Raw genomic sequence first — 13,994 nt, 5'->3', positions numbered from 1 at the left:
ATAGTTTAGTTCTGCAGCGTGTAAACGTAGCCCCAAAGTAGTTGCCCTCTCTGTACATTAAGAGGTTTTATTAAATACATTGGCACCTTTGCATGAAATGAGAGATCTTCCTGTATGAGAAATGTATTTTCAATATCAGAAGTCATTACAATTAATAGAAAAAATATGGATCATCAATGTAAGCCTAACCTCTGGAGGCAGCCCTAAAGCTTCGATATTAATTGTGTTTAACCTAATAACTAAACAATGGTTTATAAAGATGCAAGGCGCGTCTTAATCCAACCATAGAGGCTAAAGCCCCCATCTCACATAGCGATATCGCTAGTGAGATCGCTGCTGAGTCACGGGTTTGGTGACTCACCAGCGACCTCACCAGCGATGTCGCTATGTGTGACACTTTGCAGCGATCAGGCCCCTGCTGTGAGGTCGCTGATCGCTGCAAAGTGTCCTGGACCATTTTTTGGTCGTTGGCCTCCCGCTGGCCAGCACACATCGCTGTGTGTGACCAGCGGGACCAACGATCTGGCTGGTAACCATGGTAAACATCGGGTTACTAGGGGCACGCGCGCACTTAGTAACCCGCTGTTTACCATGGATACCACTCTGCTACGGTGCGCGGAGGCTCCCGCGCACCGTAGCAGAGTGGTATCCATGGTAAACAGCGGGTTACTAGGGGCACACGCGCACTTAGTAACCCGATGTTTACCATAGTTACCAGCCTGCTCCTGCTTAAGCAGCAGGCTGGTAACGGGAGCAGGACATCGTGGAACGATTCTTTCCACGATATCGCTGCTCCCCTGATCGCTGGTGAGCCTGCCTGTTTGACAGCTCACCAGCGATGTATTAGCGATGCAGCAACGATCCCTGACAGGTCGTATTGTTGTCGGGATCGCTGCTGCATCGCTTAGTGTGACGGGGCCTTAACAAGTGGTGCATTTTGTAGACTTTGGCTGTCATGTATTTTTGGTTGGACACTTGAAACCCTATTGATTTTGGCAGAAAAAAATAGCTGGTTATACTGTGTCACCCCAGGCCTGGATGCCACAAATATCAAAGGCTGTGTCTGAGAGCAGGAGGGAGGTTCCCTGGTTAGGGACCATTAGCATGCAGCACCTCCTGTCCCAGGCCAGTAGGGGGAGCAGGCTGCCCCTATAAAAGCTGGAACTGAGGGCAGGGTTAGAGAGACCAGGACCCACTTCTGAAGCATCCAGAAGGGTTCCCAGAGGAAAGGGACAGGTCAGCAGCAGCTGAGGAGTCCAGGAGGCAAAGGAGGAACAGCAAGCCAGGGACAGAGGCGACGAGAGCCGGTCCTGGCTGAGAGAGAACTACACAACCGTACACTGGGGTCCGAGGCTGTCATGGTTGCAAGCCCGGCAGCAGATAACCAACCCGCGAGGGATTTCAGGTCCCTTGGCCTGAGAAGCCTGGGGGCTCCGCCACACAGAGGGAACGGTACAGCACGGAGAAGCAACAGGTACCTAAGGCCCGAGTCGCAAGCCATACAGACGTAGTACACGGCCAGCTCAGGGACGTGGGCTATCACACCACGAAAAGGGGGATAGTCAGCAAGGGCAGAGAGAGAACGGTAGGCCTACCCACTCACCCTGACCAGTGGGGCTCGCCCGAATACTCTCAGACACCCAGGCCCATTCCTACCCGGTACTCCTGTTGGGTCATTAGTACTAACTACAATAAAGACCCTGGACTGTTTGAAGCAGACTCTGAACCCTTATTATTGCGGCCTGCACCATCACCCCCAGCATCCTCTTACACTGCCCTGAGGCTATACTCTTCCCGTGGGGAGTTATCCGACCTCTGTGCTGCACACTAACACCAGCCTCAGCGGTCTGCCTTGCAGCGGCGGTCATCCCTGACCGCAATCCACGGGTGGCATAGTCGGACATTCAAAACCCTACAAATAGACTGCCACAGCATTTGGTCTGAACACCCTGAACCACGGGATCGGGTTGCCACTACTACCCCCAACATTGCACCGAAGCCCGCTTCCGGGTGCCCCACGGCCCAGGGGGCGAGTCAATACAGTTCAACGAAATGGCCACCATGCAATACTACATTTCCTCTTCATTCGCCTCTGTAGGGGAACTGTATCTTCCTGTGTCCAAATCATCAGGTGTCTCAAGAGCTGGACCTACAGTGATGACATCTCATATTAAAGTGTTGTCTTTGATGAGGACAATATGGGAATCGTGAATGCCCCAGACAAATTTGTGAAGGATTCCACTTTCCGATACAGATTTCTGTTTAGGATTACCTTTGAAATCCACAAAGCCCCTTTATTTTTTCCATAACCGTTGCAGGGGGTGCTCCAAATTGTGCTGTCGACCACTTGGTGCCAATATATACAGTAAATATCCACTTTTCTTGTGTGTGCGGGTTACAGCTGTATTTCTCCCCTCTACGGAGTGCTATACAAACACGGATTTTGGCCGCATTTTAAGCCACATACCAAATCTTCCTCACAGCTTGACGACACTTACAGCGCGGAGCGGGCAGATAGCAGAGAGAATAGAGCACTTGTTAGACCGTAAAACGCTCCTTTCTATAAACATGCATTAAACCGTCTTGGGATTTCTTCATAGTGTTCGGGATGATATATCTCACAGTGTGCGTCACCGCTTATCTCCATATGAGGGGCAGATCTTATTATGGAGGTGTTGCAGACATTCTTAAGTGTCCGTTTCAGCGCGGGTTTAGGGGAGTTTTGGTTTATTGGTAATTTCATAGGTTGAGTTTCACGCTGGCTCCTCTTGGCTCGAGGAACCGATCTCGGGATACATTTTGGAATGTCTGTTAGATAAGCCATTAAAATCAATCACGAATCATTTGAACCAGATGTTTGGCTCGAGGAAGAATATGTGAGGGTTCTTTTCTACATCCAGGGGAAGTTAATGTATACAGTTATATGAAAAAGTTTGGGCACCCCTATTAATCTTAAGCTTAATGTTTCATAAAAATTGGTGTTTTTGCAACAGCTATTTCAGTTTGATATATGTAATAACTGTTGGACACAGTAATGTTTCTGCCTTGAAATGAGGTTTATTGTACTAACAGAAAATGTGCAATCTGCATTCAAACAAAATTTGACAGGTGCATAAGTATGGGCACCCTTATCATTTTCTTGTTTTAAATACTCCTACCTACTTTTTACTGACTTACTAAAGCACTTTTTTTGGTTTTGTAACCTCATTGAGTTTTGAACTACATAGCCAGGTGTATGCAATCATGAGAAAAGCTACTTAAAGTGGCCACTTGCAAGTTGTTCTCCTGTTTGAATCTCCTCTGAAGAGTGGCATCATGGGCTCCTCAAAACAACAGTCAAATGATCTGAAAACAAAGATTATTCAACATAGTTGTTCAGGGGAAGGATACAAAAAGCTGTCTCAGAGATTTAACCTGTCAGTTTTCACTGTGAGGAACATAGTAAGGAAATGGAAGAACACAGGGACAGTTCTTGTTAAGGCCAGAAGTGGCAGGCCAAGAAAAACATCAGAAAGGCAGAGAAGAAGAATGGTGAGATCAGTCAAGGACAATCCTCAGACCACCTCCAGAGAGCTGCAGCATCAACTTGCTGCAGATGGTGTCACTGTGCATCGGTCAACTATACAACGCACTTTGCACAAGGAGAAGCTGTATGGGAGAGTGATGCGAAAGAAGCCGTTTCTGCAAGCACGCCACAAACAGAGTCGGCTGAGGTATGCAAAAGCACATTTGGAGAAGCCAATTTCTTTTTGGAAGAAGGTCCTGTGGACTGATGAAACCAAGATTGAGTTGTTTGGTCATACAAAAAGGCGTTATGCATGGCGGCAAAAAAACACAGCATTCCAAGAAAAACACTTGCTACCCACAGTAAAATTTGGTGGAGGTTCCATCATGCTTTGGGGCTGTGTGGCCAATGCCGGCACCGGGAATCTTGTTAAAGTTGAGGGACGCATGGATTCCACTCAGTATCAGCAGATTCTTGACAATAATGTTCAAGAATCAGTGATAAAGTTGAAGCTACGCAGGGGATGGATCTTTCAGCAAGACAATGATCCAAAACACCGCTCCAAATCTACTCAGGCATTTATGCAGGGGAACAATTACAATGTTCTGGAATGGCCATCCCAGTCCCCAGACCTGAAAATCATTGAACATCTGTGGGATCATTTGAAGAGGGCTGTCCATGCTCGGCGACCATCAAACTTAACTGAACTGGAATTGTTTTGTAAAGAGGAATGGTCAAAAATACTTTCATCCAGGATCCAGGAACTCATTAAAAGCTACAGGAAGCGACTAGAGGCTGTTATTTTTGCAAAAGGAGGATCTACTAAATATTAATGTCACTTTTCTGGTGAGGTGCCCATACTTATGCACCTGTCAAATTTTGTTTGAATGCAGATTGCACATTTTCTGTTAGTACAATAAACCTCATTTCAAGGCAGAAACATTACTGTGTCCAACAGTTATTACATATATCAAACTGAAATAGCTGTTGCAAAAACACCAATTTTTATAAAACATTAAGCTTAAGATTAATAGGGGTGCCCAAACTTTTTCATATAACTGTATATAGTTTATGCTTTATACACTACTGTACGTCCACAAAAATACTGGACATCTCCACATTACACAGGAGCTTCCATACCGCCCATTGTAAATCCATAGACATTTATATGGAGTTGGTCCCTTTGCAGATATAACAGCTCGCACTCTTCTGGGAAGACTTTCTACAAGGTTTTGGAAATTTTTGCCTTTTCATCCAGAAGAACTTTTTTGAGGTCAGACCCTGATGTTGGGTCGAGTCTCTGTTTTAGTTCATCCCATAGGTTTTAGATGGAGTTGAGGTCCGGGCTCTGTGCGGCCGGTCATGTTCTTCCACAAATCTCCCCCAGCCATGTCTGTATGGATTGTGCACAGTTATTGGGGACAGAAAAGGGTGAACCCCCAAACTGTTCTCACAAAGCTGGAAGCTGGAATTGTCCAAAATGTCTTGTGCCGAAGCATTAAGATTTCCCTTCACTTTAAGTAAGGAGCCTTGGCCGACCCCTGAAAAAGAAGCCCATAGTATTATCCCTCTTCTACCAAACTGTACAGTGAGCACAGTGCAGTCAGGGGGTAACGTTCTCCTGGAATCACCAAACCCAGACTCCTCCATCAGACGCAGATAGAGAAGTGTGATCCGTCACTGCACAGAACACGTCTCCTCCAGGCTCCAGTGGTGGCGGCTTTACACTACTCCATCCGACGCTCAGCATTGTGCTTGGTGATGTACGGCTGCATGCAGCTGCTCGGCCATGAAGCTCCCGGGGGTCAGCAGAGCGTTGGTGACTTTTCTGCCCTCTCCTCTTCAACACACGCTGCTTCCACTCCACTTCTCAATACTATCCCTCACAAGTGATTGGGGAAGATTTAAGAGGAAGAAATGTCATGGATGGACTTGTTACCCCGGTGGCTCCTATTACAGGACCGTGCAGGTATCAGTGAGCTCTGCACCACCAGCCATTCTGTCACATGTTAGTAAAGGCAGATGGCATGGTGGGGGGCTGGAAGTTATACACGGGGGATGAGGAGCCGGATGTTATACACTGGGGTTGAGGAACTGGATGTTATACACTGGTGGGTTGAGAGGTCGGATGTAATACACGGGGGGGTGAGGAGCCGGAGGTTATACTCGGGGGTGAGGAGCCGGATGTTATAAACCGGTGGTGGGTGGGTGGGGGGTTAGGAGCCGGATGTTATACACTGGGGGCTAGAGACCGGATGCTATACACTGGGGGGTTGAGGGGTCGGATGTTATACTCCTGGAGTGGCAAGGTACCGGATATTATACACAGAGGGAGGGGGGCGAGGGACCGGATGTTATACACAGTGGGGGTGAGGGGCCGGATGTTATACACAGGGTGGGGGGAAAGGTGTCGGATGTTATACCGTGAGGGGCCGGATGTTATACACTGGGAGTGAGGGGCCAGATGGTATACACTGGGGGGGGGTGTGAGGGGCCAGATGTAATACGCCCAGGCCGGCAAGGTACCGGATGTTATACACTGGGGGCAAGGGGCCTGATGTTATACACAGGGGGGCCAGCTCCCAGATGTTATACAATGGGGGGTGAGGGGCCAGATGCTATACAACGGGGGGGGCGAGGGGCCGAATGTTATACTCTGGGGGGGCAGGGATGAGGTACTGAATGTTATACACTTGGGGGCGAGAGGGCCGGATGTTATAGACCGGCAATGGAACTGAATGAGAAACCTGAATTCAGCCATTAAGATATGTCCCAATAATTTTATTCATATTGTTTATATTCTATATGAAGCAAAGTAAGTCTAGAAAATGACCATCACCTTCTGTATGTCCACTACATACAATCATGTCACCAATGAATGTCTTAGTGAACCTCCATATTTGACTAAATCTTCTATGTAATGGATATTTATTATGGTTTTCAGTTAAGTTTTAGCTTATTTTTATCCTATAATGTAGTTTCTTGGAAACCATCAGTAAGCAGGATCTTGGTTGTTTGCAGATCTAATAGAGGAGCTGTCGGCTCTCCGCTCCTGTGTTTTGTGAATACTTGTATCAGTGCATCATGGAGCCACAAGACCTCTGCGTGCCTCCATAATGTCTTTGCTGTGTGCACGGGGTCTTAAAGAGGTTTTCTGACTTTAATAATGTATCCCAGTATTTGGCTGCAGAGGTCACGCGAGTAGTCGACATCGTTATGGCTGCGGAAGCGACGGCGCTACGACCAAGTATTGTGTATTTTTTTTTTTCTTTAATTTCGGCCCGTGGCCAAATTTTTTAATATGTTGGAGAGCGCCTTAATCTATATGAGAATTTGTCATCTCTCCTGGAATGAAGTGTTTAGTAACTACTTGTATTCTTTATGAAACAACAATGGCATCATCTCTTCTAAGAAATGTGTTGTATCATCACTCTGTTATTCCTCCTGGGAATGTATACATTAGGCTACGTTCCCGCCATAAGTTTTGAGTTTTTGATATTGTACAATTTTGCAAGTAACCTAATTTACATAATAGGTGCAGAAATTTTACAATATCAAAAACTCAAACGCTCATGGTGGGAACTTAGCGTCAGAGTGTGAATAGGGTCTTCCACTGTCCAATCAGTGCTACAGTATGGGGACACAACTTGGTAAAAGGGAATAGTATCAAGACTTGCATCTACCTTGAGATCGGAGCCGTGTGAATAAAGAGGTGGCTACACAAGCACGTCTCTCTTCATTCACTACTAGGGGCTATCTTCCCGTAGAAATGAATGGAGAGAACCAAGAATGCACAGTTCCTGCTCCATTTTTCTCTGGCATAGGACAAAGTCCCCGTACTTGAGATAGATGGAGTCCATATCTATCCAGCGTTACCTACAGATATGCCATAAATATCTAAGATGGGAACACCCCTTTAAATAATGTGTATTCCAGTATTTAGTATATTCACAATATATACCAAGCATGTCTGATGTCACGGGTGTGTCAGGTGTGACAGTCACTCTGGAGCTACCTGTAGAAGGTCACTGTGTTTGGCATTGCAGACACCTTCTTGATCCTCTCATCTCTGTAGTATAGTTATATCCTTCTTCCTTTAGGATCCAGCAGCGACCTCCACCTTCTGCTGCTGATTGACACACCCTTGCTTGGTAGTTAAATAGTTTCAGTTTCTCCAGAGAGTCGCCAGTGATAGTTCTATGTACCTCTGTGTAGGCTTGGAGCATTAGCAGTCGGCTAGTTTCTTCTCTGGTGCCCTTGGAGGACATTTGGCGTTATCTCTCTGATGTCTGCTCAAGCTAAGTGTATCCCCTTTGTTTGTCTACCTTGTTGTCTTTAGTTTGTAGTGGGGCTTGACTAGTGCTCACCCTTTCCCCTCCCTATCTAGGGCCAACTCTAGGGACATTCAGGGCTTAGGTTCCTGCTCGGACGATAGGTGTGGAACCTATATAGGGACGATAGGGTAGGAGGGTGATATTAGATCTGCCTAGGGGTCTCCACTCTCCCTTTCCCTAGTGTTTGGGCTTCCTCCCCCTCTTCCCTTTGTGTTGCACTTAGTCTTTCCCTCACCTTGCGTGACACCAGATGAGTACCAGTCCCTTACCAAGACCCTCATCTATTAGGAGAACTTGGGTCCAGTGTCCCCAAGTTCCACTATTGCCAAATACTCTGTGAGTCCGATGGGGAGGTGCCAACTTTGCTCTTTCCTGGCTGCAAATTGAAGAACAGGGATTATCAGATTTACATTGTCCAGGGGTATTACCCACATGTATTAATGGCATATTCTGTGGGTACTCCATAAATGTTTGAGATGAGAACACCTCTTTGATGTTCTTAAAGGGTTTTTCGCATCTTTAATAAAGTGTGTATTGTCGTATAGTGCTTGAGAATACAAGCAATTTTGCAATTTAACACTCGTTAAAATCTTTAGCCGTTTTTGAGATATCCACACTTTTATTTTGAGTTTACAGCTCACTGCCTTGGAAACCAACTACCGCTGCTAAACATGCACACTGCTTACAAGCTTTTTTTTTCTAATGAGCTTGTAAGTACTGTTATAAAGCTGGCCAAGATCGTTGGAGCGTGCTGTTACCCCCTAATCCTGGCCAACTTCAGCGCAGTGCTTACAAACTAGACAGCAGAGGTGGTCGGTCTCCTAGGCAATGGGCAATAAACAAAAGAAAAGTGTTAATATCTCAAGAACGGCTGGAAATATTAATAAGCAGTAAATTGCAAAAGTGCTTGTTTTTACTATCCAACAATATCCATTTTTGAATATGGGAATGATCTCTTTAAATAGCACCTGATACTTTTTTCATTATTTTGTAGGGCTAGGTATACTATATTATTCTCCCTCCAGAACTTTCCTGTACTATTAGTTTTCCATATAGCCAAAATCTCAGAAATGCTTTAATTGAATAGGAAGTCTTGTACAGTACGTCGAATCTTTCAGGGCGCTTTCAGCATCTAATTATTTTAATCAATGACAATTTAGCTCAGCGGGTCTCAAATGGCTGGAGAAAGCTTTGAGGGAAAATGACCTTTAAATGAAGCCCAATGAAGAAAAATTACATGTCTGTGCCAGGAGGAATTTCAAAGTAAATGGATGATAATTCTCCCCCTGAATTGAAAGACAGATCCACAATGGAGCAACTAAACTTAGATTGATTGATAGACAGCAATTGCAGGTTTGACCCTTATTTACGGGGTGGAAATAGAATCTTTTCTGTCATATGGCAGATGACTTAGACATGTCGGAAAGATGCTATTTGTGTACAGTGTGTGGCGGTATGATGGGGATTTTGGAATTTTGCATTTTTATATTGGCAATATTTGGTAGCCATGAAAGGAGTCTAGTGCCCCAAAGGGGTAAGAAGTTGTCCCAACTTAGCATATGATAACTAGTTGGTTTAGCTGCTGCAACCCCCCCATAGGGCTTGGAATGGAGTGATGGCCGCACATTGTCTTTGGGACTGCTGGAGGTAGCCGAGCCCTGTGCTCATCCATATGCGTCCATCACTCTGATCATTGTCCTTAGGACTGCAGAAGGTAACCAAGCACTCGGCTATGTCCAGCAACCCCAAAGACAATGAATGGATCATTGATGCGCATGCGCAATCAAAGCTCCATTCAATCGGGGACTTCAGAGCTCTGTTTTCAGGATCCTAGGGGGGTTTCAGCAGTGGAATCTCCAGCGATCAATTAGTTATCTATCCTGTGGATTAGTAATGGCTTACTAAGTTGGGACTCCCTTCCCCCCCGCACAGGGCTTTGGCTAGGGTGATAGTCCACCACCGTTCCTTTCATTATTTATGGGACTGCTGGAGGTATACAAGGATTGCACTCATGCATATGCGGTCATCGCTCTGTTCATTGTCTAAAGGACTACAAAAGGTAACCAAGCACTCAGCTATGTCCAGCAACCCCAAAGACAATGAATGGATCAGTGATGCGCATGCGCGATCAAAGCTCCATTTAATCGGGGACTTCAAAGCCCTGTTTTCAGGATCGTGAGCGTTTTGGTAGTGGAATCTCCAGTGATCACCAAGTTATCTATCCTGTGGATTGGTGATGACTTGGGACCACCGACACAGGATTTTTAAAGGAGTGTTGGTTGCGCATGCGCACCACCGCTCCTTTTATTGTCTATGGGACTGCTGGAGGTATCCAAGTGTAGTACTCATGCATGTGTGGCCATCGCTCTTTTAATTGTCTATAGGACTGCAAGAGGTGACTAAGCCCTGTACTCAGCTATGTCCAGCAACCCCATAGACAATGAATGGATCAGTGATGCGCATGCGCGGTCAAAGCTGCATTCAGAGTCCTGGATTGTGGGGAGTTTCGGCAGTGGAATCTCCAGCAATTATCAAGTTATCATCTATCCTATGGATTGGTGCTGACTTATTAAATTGGAACCCCCACACTTTGACTGGGGTGATGGTCGCGCATTCACACCATTGCTCCTTTCATTGCCGATGGGACTGTTCGAGGTAGTGGAGCCCTGTGCTCATCCTTGTGCGGCCATTGCTCTTTTCATTGTCTATAGGACTGCAATAGGTAAGCAACCACTCAACTATGTCCAGCAATGAATGTATCGGTGATGAGCGTGCGTGATCAAAGCTCCATTCAAACAGGGACTTCAGAGTCCCGTTTTCAAGATCGTGGGGCGTTTCAGCAGTGGAATCTCCAGCGATCACCAAATTATCGATCCTATGGATTGGTGATGACTTACTAAGTTAGGACTACCCCTTTAAGGATATGTGGTTGTCAGCGTAAATGTGATTGGGTGAAATTTAGCAAAATTTCTTATCTTGGCTAAAAAAGTAAATCAATATTCTGTTTGTGATTTGTTGATATTCGAATATATTTTCTGCATCGTTTCCTCTTCATTTTCAAATGTCACTCAGTATGAGTGTTTCTTAAAGGGACTTCTGATACTTTGATATGGATACCATGTCATCAGTATCAGATCAGTAGAGATCCATCACCCGTCACTCCGACTATCCGCTAATTAGAGATGACACTGATTAGAAATGTGACAGCGCCGTACATTGTATAGTGGCCATGAGTGGTATTGCAGCCATTCTTATATCTTTATTACAGCGGTAAAGATGCTATAGTCTCCACTGCTCTCTTTACAGGTACTGGCAATCATTTGGTCACCTTGTGACCCCCATAATATTATCAGGGCAGGGGCTTCTATGACTCTTTACCAGTATGACAATTATTTGTTGCAGCTTATTCACGATTCTTCATTATTATATTCTAGATCTGTCCATGGCCGTGCAGAAATTTTCCCATTCCTTGCAAGATTTCCAGTTTGAATGCATTGGCGATGCCGAAACAGATGACGAAATAAACATCGGTGAGAGCCGCATTATATGCGTAATGATATGATGATGTGCAACGTGTAAAGAGTCCATCAGTCTGCAATGTAGAATCTGCAGATGTGTCTGCCCTTGCTTATCTGCATATTTCATTAAAGAGGTTGTCTACTTTTATTTTTAATTTTTAGTTGTATTTGGGGCTAAAAATATTTTTTGCATTTAGGTTTTATTATTAATTTTGCACCATTCAGACTTTACAGACCCTTTGTTTTACTCCTTATTCAACTTTGATTCAGTCTGTGGTCATAAATCAGCTAAAAAAAACAGATAAAATGAGTTACAAATTCTGCTGTCAGACAAAGCTCACCGACGGATTCTCAGTTAACTCATTCTGCAGCCAGCAATAAACAGTTCAACTCAGATACTATAAAAGGCAAACACTGCAACATTTCTAGTAAAACCCATTTGCAAAATGATATCTTTCTAGCCCCAAATACATGCATTTAAATAAGAAAAAAATGTATCCCTATAGGTGGACAATTCCTTTAAGGACATGATACAAATTCAATCCGTTGTCACGATATGTAAGCAAGATTCTTGACAGTGTGCGATTCACATCACGGCCACTAGGTGGCTTGACACATATAGACACAATAATCATAAACATCTCCCAACAGAGTATCGCAAAATTATGATGTTTTTTTAAACTGCTCATCTCGTGCTGCTTTCATGTAATATCGAGCCTGGGGAGGGGGAAAAGAAAGGTAAGGAAGGACACATCTGTATAGCTGAGGCGCTAATGACTAATTGCTCCAATTTTCCTTCTGTCAAGGAGTTTCCCAGTTGTAGAAATCTATGGATTTTTCTAAGAGCAGCACCATGCCTGCCCACAGGTTGTATGTGGCAAGGAAGCTAAGACCCATTGACTTAAATTTAACTGACCTGCAGTCCCACTCTCAACCTGTAGACAGGGGTGGCGCTGTTTTTGGAAAACAAGCAGCAATGTTTTTGTAATTTTAGCAACCCCTATATGGACAGTCCTTCAGGCTGAGTTGAGTCAGAAAGTAGTGGTGCTTTTGTTAATTTAAAAAAGCTGTATTTGGGGGCATTCCTGGTCTGTTCAGGGCAGAACTTAAATGTCCCCGATCTTGGGACATGCTGATAAGTATGGTATGGCGTTGTGCCTAAGTAAACAATAATCAGCTGGGTTGTCAGTAGTCAGATTCCTACTAGTGATGAGTGAGCATGCTTGTTTAACACTTTCGACGAGCATGCTTTCCGAGTATCTTCGGCGTGCTCGTATATTAAGTTTGAGTCCCTGAGTCTGAATGATTTATGGCTGTTAGACAGCCTCAACACATGCAGAGATTGCTTGTTTGTTAGGGAATCCTCACATGTGTTGAGGCTGTCTAACAGCCATATATCACGCAGACGCAGGGACTTGAACTTAATATACGAGCACGCCGAAGATACTGGGCAAGCACCCGAGCGTGCTCGGCGAAAGGGTTAAACGAGTGTGCACTAATTCCTACCAATCACAAAGTGATGATCTAGCCTAAAAAATGGTCACCAATATTAAAGCTCGGTAAACCCCCTTTCACATTTTTACATTGGTAGATATGTGATTTTCCCTTCTCCTATGCCTCCGTAAAGGGAATGTGTCATCAGAAAATGACCAGTGGTTTAAATCAGAGTTTTGTAGTAAATCTATTTTCTTTTAAAATGTTGGCAATTTTTTTTTTTTTTTTACAATCTGTATAAAATTATAAATTGTGCAATTCCCACACCGGCCTCTGGGGCTATTTCAGACTCTAACTTTCTGTTGTTTCAGGAAAGTTACATGTACATTAGCAGCAACGATTAGACTCCACCCTATCTTTTGTATTGAAGCATCTAATGAGCGTGTGCGAAGGTCATTGTGAAGGAAGATGGAGCGGTGATATTATTTATTGTGAATTGTAGATACTATGTTATCAGTGTTGTATAGAGGTGTCACCTGTCATTGTAACCCTGCCTGTAATGATAGTGAGCTTGCTGCAAACTCATTCTGAAAGGACAGGAAGTATGAGTCTAAAAAAAGCCCGAATGGCCAGTGTGAAAATTGTAAGATTACTATTTCTGTTTTCTTAATAAAGATAATGATATGAAAAATAAAATATTGCTGTAAATTAAGAAAAAAAACTACATGTAACACATAAACCTGGTAATTTTCTGAAAATCCATGCCCTGTAAGACACATCGGGAGGTCTTCTGATCTCATAGTACAATCATCTATAAGTTCGCTCTGATCATACGATTTGTCAGCTCCAACACTGAAAACATCTGAAGAGAATTAGTTACAGTATTGAGTCCTGTGCGGCTCATCTGCTCAATTTGGTCCCGGTGGTATAAGGATAATGATGAAAGTGGGAACTGTGATCTTCTTCTTTTGCATAGCTGCCGTAACGATATGAGTCCTTCGAAACAGTTATTTATGTGCCAATTAATATCTACAATGTAACAGCACTATATGTACCGGAATGTGCGCTGTACACATATGATCTGAATTAAGAAATTCCTGCGGGATTGGATGCCATGCAAGTTAGTTTTGTAAGGGAATACTGTTCCAAGGGGAATTTACCTTTTGTAATGTAAAGTATGCTTCCTTTTATTATACTAAGAAT

At 44.3% G+C, this 13,994-nt stretch overlaps 1 protein-coding gene across 1 annotated transcript in view; it reads left to right on the top strand.

Moving 5' to 3' along the window:
• ARHGAP42 (Rho GTPase activating protein 42) overlaps window positions 1–13,994 on the top strand; it is a 343,252-nt gene that overhangs the window by 95,987 nt on the left and 233,271 nt on the right. The window contains exon 2 of the mRNA XM_073662140.1: window positions 11,274–11,369. Coding sequence (XP_073518241.1) covers window positions 11,274–11,369 — 96 coding nt within the window. The remainder of the gene's footprint in view (window positions 1–11,273; window positions 11,370–13,994) is intronic.

The sequence above is a fragment of the Phyllobates terribilis genome, unplaced genomic scaffold, assembly GCF_046119375.1.
Source record: "Phyllobates terribilis strain yellow unplaced genomic scaffold, ASM4611937v1 Scaffold_2__4_contigs__length_985480577, whole genome shotgun sequence".
NCBI classification, from domain to species: domain Eukaryota; kingdom Metazoa; phylum Chordata; class Amphibia; order Anura; family Dendrobatidae; genus Phyllobates; species Phyllobates terribilis.
Note: the sequence above shows the minus strand (reverse complement) of the source record. Positions and strands in the feature narration are given on the sequence as shown.